Here is an 8,877-nt window from a genome sequence, read left to right on the forward strand (position 1 = left end):
CCAGCTCCAACCACTCTCTCTCTCTCTCTCTCTCTCTCTCTCTCTCTGTCTCTCTCTCTCTCTCTCTCTCACACACACACACACACACACACACACACACACACACACACACACGAGTGTCCACAGAGGCAAGAAGAAGGTGTCAGATTATAAGTCGCCTGACATGGGTGCTGGGAATTATACTCCAGTCCCCTGGAAGAGCAGTATGTACTTTTAACTGCTGAGCCCTCCCTCCAGCCCCTCTGCCCAGTTTGTATGCAGTGCTGGTGATTCCCCACACCTGGGGTTTTCTTTGTGCGTGCTAACACATCCTCTACCAACTAAACCACAACTCCAATCCCCAGCTCTTCTTCTAATAGAATGCCAGATTGCACAGCTATGTCTCATTGCACTACCCTGGACTACTGATTCCCTGGGGAGAATGTGTCCTTTTCACATAGTACAGAAGATTGAAGGGGCTCTTTGATGATAGCCATCTAATCTGACATCCATTTACACAGCAGACCTTTATGAAGACCTACTATGTGCTAGTTCTATGTGTGCAAAGATCCAAATATAGAACCGAGTAAGATCACCAGTGTGACTGGTGCAGGGCCTGACACTCATTTTGGGTGTTATCTACTTTCACTGTATATGAGTGTTCCTCTAAATGCAAACCTTGGTGTCTGAAGCAGCATCCAGAAGAGCTCTGCTATCAGTGTCCATGATTTCTCCCACATATGCATCAGAGAATCTGCAGAGTGGCCCAAGCAGACTGTGCTGCCTCCAGCTCCTTCTCTCTCAATTCTTTGCTTCCAAGCCTTTTAGCCAGGACCTCTGCAGACACAACAAATGTAAATCTTCTCAAGAAGGATTTTTTTTTTTGTGTGTGTGTGTGTGACTCCTCGGGGCCACTGTATGTGATGTCAACAAGGTAATGGAACTGGATGGAGCTGAAATCACCAGGTCATGTGTCCTTGGGGTTATCATCACTCAGAAGGAGGTTTTTTTACCTCCTTGTCATGGGTAGGCATGCAGCAGGATAACCTATCTGCATTTGTCATTTGTGCAAAGGCACCCTAGAGTTACTGGGAACCCGCCTCTCTCTCTCTCTCCCTTGGTTTTTCGAGACAGGATTTCTCTGTAGCTTCGGAGCCTGTCCTGAAATTGGCTCTTGTAGACCAGGCTGGTCTCGAACTCACAGAGTTCCACCTGCCTCTGCCTCCCGAGTGCTGGGATTAAAGATGTGTGCCAATATCTCCTGGCAGGATTCTGATACTTCTATCCTATCTAAACCAACCCCACCTCCCACTGCAAAATCATCCAGAGCCTGTTGCAGGAGATTTCCCCATCCTAAATGCCAAAAAAACAGAGCTGACCTCAGAACTGGTCCTCTAACTCTCAGACTCTTTGATCCACTAGGAGCGGAGCACATTGTGCTTTTGTTGAGACAAAACCCTTCATTTTTGAGGTCATAGCTGTGGGGCCAGGCAAACCAGAGGTTCCATGACAGATAGAAAGTAGGAAACATCTTACATTTGTGGCCATCAGGTGTTTTCTAAGAGAAACAAGGGTCCACTGTGCGTGGGAGGAGTGGGATCCTTCGCTTTCATCACCCAACTGAGCCCATGTACCAGGGGACAAAGGTGCAGGAGGAACCAAGGTCTACTCCCAATCAACAGTTCAAGAAGACAAGGACATCCAGAGAAAGGCACTCCAAAGACTTATTGGGATCATAGGATGAATAGATTTAATCATTCTTGTTGGAAAAACAAGACATAAATTAGTGTAATATATAATTTATATATTTATGTAGTATATATACTATATACAGACATTTAGAAAATGTTCCCTCTCCGTGAGGCTGAGGGAGAGGTGAATGACAGCGATGAAATGACAGAGGCAGGGTCTGAGTGGCGAAGGTGTAGGTAGGATCAAGAAGTTGGGAGAAGAGGAAGACCATGCCAGAACTCTGCTGGCAGTGGTCGGGCGGGAAAGGGTTCCCCACTGGCTGCATCTCTGGCCCATTAAACATTTTGGTCCTATGGGGGGAGAGACAGGGAAGGGAGGCTGGCTTCTGTAGAAGGGTAACCCTCCTCCTCGCGGGGAGACCTTGCCACTCAGGAGGCTTTATTGCGCTGGGATTACAAGGATAGGCAGGGGCTCGGCACAGTGTACATCTTATAAAACTCACATAAGAACAAGAGATTTCACATAGGCCTCTCATACAGTGATGAAAGAGAGACCGACACTGGGTGGGAGGGTGTGGGAAACAAGCAGTGATGGAGAAGTGGACAAGAAGCAATCTATACAGAAGAAACATTGGCTTTCTTTGCCTCCTACAGTAGGATAACTGTAGGGACTCCGTGTCTTCACTCCCAGAAGGGCTGGGGCGGGGTGGGGGGTGGGGGTGATGGCGGCAGCGGCAGCAGTGGTGGCAGCGGTGACGGTGTTGGTGTTGGTGGTAGTGGAAGCAGCGGCAATAGATGAGTGTCAAGGAGATACTAAACTGTGAATTCCCTTCCAGATGGTTCTAGAGAGGGAGAGGTGCAGGTCTGCACCGGGTAAGGCGCTCAGCTTCTTTTCTTAGAGACACAAATCCACAGGGTCAATACACAGCCAAAAGCATATACTCAGGATTAACATATCACGCTAGCTTCCAGAAGTTTAAGATATAGTCATCAACACCCCCACCCCTCCCCCCTCCCCCCACCCCCCATCCCAATCCGTAGCTACGTCAAACTCCTAACTCTATCTGGTAGAGATGTTGAAAGAGGAGCCGCATATCTCAGGCAACAGCTCCTGCACAGGGCTGGGCTGAGCCGGGCAGGCTCGGACACCTGCGCAGGGGTTCCCCAGAGCAGACATTTTCACCAGGTACCTTACCCAAAACAAGTGAGGTGATCTCAGAGGCTTGCTCCCTAATGAACTGAGCTGTCCTGCCCATCAGTGAGGGGCAGGGCACTTTGGGGTTGGCTGGTATAGAGCTATTGAACCTGGGGGCAAGGGCTCCCAAGGCTACCAGCCTGTTGAGCCAGCCACTGACAACCCGTAGTGGCTGTATTCTGCACATCTCCTACCTGGGCACTGGCCCTTGAAGTGGCTCCTGCCAGATGCAAGGGAGCCCATGGTGGGTGGGAGCATCTGGAACGAGCGCCCTCTCTTCTTGGCTTGGCGCTGTGGCCTACTGCTATTGTCACTGCCCTCTGTGAGGCAGCAGATGCTAGGAGGAGCTCCAGGTTCTGGCTCCCCTGGTGCCCAACTCAGAGCAGGAGGTGAACCTGATGTCACCTACCAGCCCCAGAGAAGAGATAAAATACAACTCTGTGGTGGGCATAATGGCGAGGGGCCTTTGCCCTCACAGTGACGCCCAGAGGCCAAGAAGGGGTGAGGACACCCAGGGCAGCAGCTAAGCCTGCAGCCCTTAATAAAGAGCCTTGGTCTAGGGAGTTTTCACTCCTCAGAGACTGTTAGGCTCTTGGACCCTGACTGGCCCAACACACACACACACTCACTACAAGATGCAAAGACCACAAAGCTCAAACCTGGGACCAATGGGTGGGGAGGGGACAAGCCTAGGCAAGTGCCCTACTTAATAAGGGTTTTTAAGGAGTGTGTGAATGTGCTCATAACAGTCGATGATGGGGAGCCTGGCGGGTGCCCTGTGGCTGCTGGCAGCGACAGTGGTGGCAGCGATGGCTGCTGCTGCTGCTGTTGTTGCTGTTGCTGTTGCTGCTGCTGCTGCTGGTTAAGGTTCCTGGCTGTGGACTCCTCAGCTGCACGCAGCAGGAAGGTGTAATTCCTCACGACTTCTTCTACTTTGGCCAGCAGCTCCTGGCGCTGGGCCTCCGAGCGCACGATGAACACCAGCCGCACAAAGGTCTCAATGAGGCTGCTCAGCACCTGGAAGCTGCCTGTGATGGCCGCCAGCATGTGAGTGGGGCTCTTGTCCACATTGGCTACTCGGCGGCAGGAGGCCCGGAGCTCCTTGAACTTGAGAGCTAGCTCAAGCTTGTACTCAGAAATCTGAGAGACATAGGGCTTGGGGGCACGTGCCTCGGGGCTGGCCACACACTGCCGCAAGACTGTCAGCAGCTCATTGGTGTCCAGGCGGGCTGCCAGGAAGCCGTCAGGGAGGCCATAGGCGTGAGCCCGTAAAGCATTGATTTTAGCCAGGCTCCCCTCAAAGGTAGAAACCCGAAGGTCTATTTCCTGGGTGTGAGAGGCCTCAGGGCTGCTGCTGCAGGTGGCGGCATCCAGGACCTGCAGGGTTCTGCTCACCACAGGCACCACCTGCTCGTCCAACTTCATGCCAGGCAGAATCTTCATGGGAATGGAATAGGAGAGCTCGTCTTTGCCGTCGCTGGCATCATCTGCCATGTCACACTTGCGGTAATAGAAGCAGTAGCGGATAGAACAGCACTTGCTGGTTTCACTGTCCTCATCTAGATCGGCTGGCCTGCGATATACCTCCTCTGGCAGTGAAAACACAGCCATCTGCCTGGGGCCTTTGCTCTCAGGGGCCACTTGGACGTAGGAGGGTTCTCCAAGAGTTGGTGACTCTGCACGCTTGCCTTTTGGACCCAAGACTAGCGGGAGGCCGGTATCTATCTCCTTGACCTCTCTAGGCAGCATTCCCAAGGGGGGGTGCGGGTAGACATCTGAGGTCAGGGAGGCCCTGTCACCCTGGTCCAGCTCACTGTTACTGTAGCGGTGCATCAGTTTCCTGTAGTTGGGGTCTCCCAAACACTCACCCCCAGAGGCACAGGTGCTCAGGCAAGAAACACCACTCTCAGGGTCTGACCGGCACTCACGGGACTCCAGACTGGTAGAACGGATGCGCTGGGCATTGATGGGACTACCAAGGATCAAGCCTGGGCCAGCTTCTGGCTGCCTCTGGGTAGGCAGGACCCTCTCCCTCTCCCGAAGGCCAGCAGGCACTGGGGTCTGGGCAGCTTGAGGCCGTCCTCCTCGGCAGATGCGCTTGCAGTCACAGCTGCGTCTCTGTTCACGAGACATGCCAGGTCCCTGCTGCACAGGGCTACTACGCAGCTGGCAGCTGCAGCGGCCAGGTGCTGGGGGTTGCAGGTACTCTGTGCCTGAAATATCCCCCTGGCTTGGTGGCTTTAGAAGTTCCTCAAGGAACTCCAATTCATACTGCTTTACCTTCTGCAGCTGGGCCTGTCGCTCATCTGTTTCTTTCTTCTGGCGGGTAGGAAAGGTGGCAGAGAATAAGTTGCGCAGTCGGAAAGGACCTCGGGATGACTTGGGCTTTGTGGGGCCTTCAGAGGCCGCGTGGGCTCCATCCAGGGTCGTTTCAAGCTTCCTAGAGGGCATGGTGCTGACCTGACGGCTGGTGGCCAGAGGCCTCAGTGGGCTCTGGCCTCTAGGATGGTAGCTGGGGCTGGGGCCACGGGCCAGGCTGCTGGGGCTGTGGCTTCGAGCCTGGCAGCTAGGGCTGTAGCTTCGAGCCTGGCAGCTAGGGCTGTAGCTTCGAGCCTGGCAGCTAGGGCTCTGCAGAGCCATGGGATAGCCAGCCCGGGGAACTAGGCTGGTCTCCTCAAACTTGCTGCTTTTGGATATGCTCTCCAGGTGCCCTTTCTCCCCAAGGCCAGAGACTGTGCTCTGCTTGTTAGGGGGAGGCTTAGCACCCTCTGGCCCAAGCTTGCCTGCCACCTCCCCGGTAGCTTGCTTGCCCACCGAGTCTCGACTTGCTCTGGATAGATAGCTCTTAGGAGGGAAACTTTGAACAGGAAACCTATCCTCTTGTGGGGAAAGGTGGAGGTTGTCAGGCCGGCTGCTTGTGGATGCTCTGGGGCTGGCAGAGACCTCTGCGCCCAGCTGCTGCTGAGAATTTCGTGTGGTCTCCAGGGTACCAGGGCTCATTTTAAACTTCAGATTCTTGTTGGCATTGCTGCTCATCAGGCTAACTTCCGGCCTGCCCATGGTGACCTCAGGCCTCCCCATGCCAGCCTCTAGCCTTCTCTCCCCCCTGTTGGAGGGTGTTGCCAAGGCTGTGCCAGGAGTGGCTAGACCCTTACTGTGTACTACCTGCTGGAGGGCAGCCGAGATGATGGCTGGGGTCACATTGCCTTTTGGGTCCAGAATAAGCTTAGGGCTCAACCTGACTTCCTTGGGCAAGTTTTCCCTTAGCTCTGAGACCTGCTCTTCACCGAGGGATGGTGTGGCTGCTCTCAGTGACATCTCCAGGCCTGCCCTAGTGTGGCCTGGCCCTTTGTCCTCAGGAACTGGGGGAAGCAGGCTCAGATTCTTCTGCTCACTAAGTTGTGGGGACAGGGCTGGGTGCAAGGCCAGGGAGTATGTTCTCTCTCCCTGCACCTGGGCTTCTGACTGAGGCAGCTTTCTCCGGGCACCAGGGGGGCCAGGACTCTGGCCAGTGACAGCTGGCTGGAGGGATGGGTTGGGATCTGGGGGCCCAAGGGCATAAGGGGCAGTGAGCACAGCCTGAGCTGAGCAGCTCTGGATTCTGAAGGGCAGGTCCTTTCGGGCAAGGAGGCTGTCCTTGTTGAGGTGCTGGGCCAGGAAGTAGGTGGCATTCTGGTGCTGCTTCATGGCCGACATCATCTCTGACATATCTGTGAGCTCTGAAGAGTTGGTTTCATGGCCCGAGTCCAGTGATGATTCAGGAGTGATTGTGGCCAGCACAATCAGACCTGGAGGGACAACAATGGGACTTGTCACGTTTACTAGTATCGAGGTCTTTTCCAACCATATCTCGAGTTTTCCTGGAGAAGTGGTAGGTAGCAGCAGTATTTCACGCTGGGGAAAACCCAGTCAAGCCAGAGAAAACTGTAGGGCTGAGGGGGAGGAGCCAAGAAGAGTGTGCACAAAGCGAAACAAGATGTGAGAAGGGGGTGTGAAAGGTTGGAATCCAAAAAAAGGAATACCAAAAAAGAAGATCTTGGCAGTTTGGTGGTAAATTAACATGTAAAACAACATGCCAATCAATGCTGTTTTTAGATTCAACAGCTAGGAAATTTCTGTTAATTGTCCTGAAGAGAGTTGGCAAAGAGAGGTGCTGTTCGGCTCCTCCTCATCTGGCCAGGCCTGTCTACAGTTCTTGCAGCTGAGGCCATTTAGCCGAGCTTCTCTCTCTGGCAGTCATGTGGGCCTTGGACCTGGAAACCAGTTTTGGAGCACCTGATGTGTGAAGACCAATGCCAGCCTGGGTTGGGGACAACCATTCAGGGGGCTACCCAAAGATAAGGTTTTTAAAAAGGTGTGTGTGTGTGTGTGTGTGTGTGTACATATGTGTGCCTTTCAGGAGATGGATTTGCAGACATCTATAATAGAGAATAACAAGCATGCAGCATGGTTCTTCTACCAATTAATAGTTAACAGATAGCTACTGATTACTGATCCCTCACTAGGTGTGTGGTAGTGCAACTAAGTGTTCTGTCTGAGTGATGTCATTTTATCTTCATGCTGTGTGATGCAATTGCCATGGTGACACACTGAAGAGAGTAAGTGCCTTGCCATGAGTCGCACTGCCTGTGAGTAAAGAAACTAGGACTCTGTTGCATGTGCCTCAGAGTTCATGTTCTCAGACAGGCTAAAGACCCCAGCCCTGCATAGAGATAGCTCTTGGCAGTCCTGATCACAGGTCATTTTGGAAATGAATTGGTCTTTTGGAGCATGTTGCTGTTCTTTGTCTGTTTTTTGGGTCTCTTCTATCTTCCTGTTCCTCAGTCCTGGCATTGATCTATAGCTATTGTGGGTTCCATGTGCAATAACTGTCTAGAGACATGCGATCATGAGGGACAGAGCTCTAACTAGAACTGCATCTCTTCTCTGCAGCTTCTTTTTTCTTAGACCTAAGCTATTGCTGCCAATTCATTGCCTTTGATATGCCACCGTCACTCAAACAACTGTTTGAAAAGAAGCAGTGCTGCCTACTGGACATTCCTGGACCAGAAGAAGGAAGAGTCAAGAAGAAGGAAGACTGGGCTATTACCTGCAGTCTGTTGGGGTGGAGGATGGGGTCCATCCTCTGAAGCAGCCAGGGCTTCTAGAGCCTGCAGAGTAGACACCAGAGCATCATCCAGCTCCTGGGCATGATCTCGTACTGTCCGGGTCTGTACACTGTCAATCAGCGTCACTGGAATCTCATCATACAGGAGCCCACGCAGGTGACGTCCTTGCTCCTGACTTTGAACAGCTCTGCGCTTGGGATCATCCTCATCAGAGCTGTTGTCTCGGAAACCAGGGGGTGGAGCTGCAATGGCAGGCAACAGAGAAGTTGTCTCATCTTCCTCTTCCTCCTCTTCCTCACTCCCTGGTGGTGGGAGGGACATTAAGTCTACCATATTATCCCGAGAGGAGCCAGGCCTCCCACCTTTTCGAGGCCCCTGCTGCTCCTGGAGTTTGACTTTGCAAGAGTCACAGTAGAAATTCAGGGCTTCAGCCCCAAGGGAATTGTCCAGAGTGTAGGACCGGGCCCTGCTGGCACAAGGCTCATGGTCTAGGCTGGCTGCATCGAAGTCATCAGGAATCATCTCATAACCTTGGCCAGAGCTTTTGGATGTGGGGTCCGATTTGGTCCGGGGTCTGGTTTCTTCAAAGAAGATTAGGTTCTCGTTGACATCTGTCCTGCTTTCTTGCTCCTTCCTTTGTTCCCGCATGTGGAGGTAGCAGAAGCTGACAAGCTCAGGGTCGGCAGGCGGGGTCGCGCATCGGCTCGACTTCCTAGGGCTGGTGCCCACGCTGCCCACATAACTACTCTCCTTTTTCCCCAGGTGGCCCCCAGTGACAGGGCGATGGGCGCTGTGCATGGGATCTAAAACCAAAAAAATGCATGGTTGAGCCTGCTGCTGAGGATGGTAGCTGAGCCCCTTCGGTAAAAAGAGAGAGAGAAAGAGAGGGAAAGAGAGAGAGAGA

The 8,877-nt window shown here is 53.0% G+C and overlaps 1 protein-coding gene across 1 annotated transcript in view; it reads right to left on the reverse strand.

The window, feature by feature from the left end:
* Window positions 1-2,699: 2,699 nt before the first annotated feature.
* Window positions 2,700-8,877, reverse strand: part of Frmpd3 (FERM and PDZ domain containing 3) — a 161,588-nt gene continuing 155,410 nt past the window's right edge. Inside the window, exons 14-15 of the mRNA XM_005367355.3 lie at window positions 7,955-8,776; window positions 2,700-6,653 (exon numbers count right to left, since the gene is read on the reverse strand). Of these exons, the coding sequence (XP_005367412.3) occupies window positions 3,568-6,653; window positions 7,955-8,776 (3,908 nt within the window). The 3' untranslated portion in view covers window positions 2,700-3,567. The remainder of the gene's footprint in view (window positions 6,654-7,954; window positions 8,777-8,877) is intronic.

Source organism: Microtus ochrogaster, unplaced genomic scaffold, assembly GCF_000317375.1.
Source record: "Microtus ochrogaster isolate Prairie Vole_2 unplaced genomic scaffold, MicOch1.0 UNK17, whole genome shotgun sequence".
Classification (NCBI taxonomy): Eukaryota; Metazoa; Chordata; class Mammalia; order Rodentia; family Cricetidae; genus Microtus; species Microtus ochrogaster.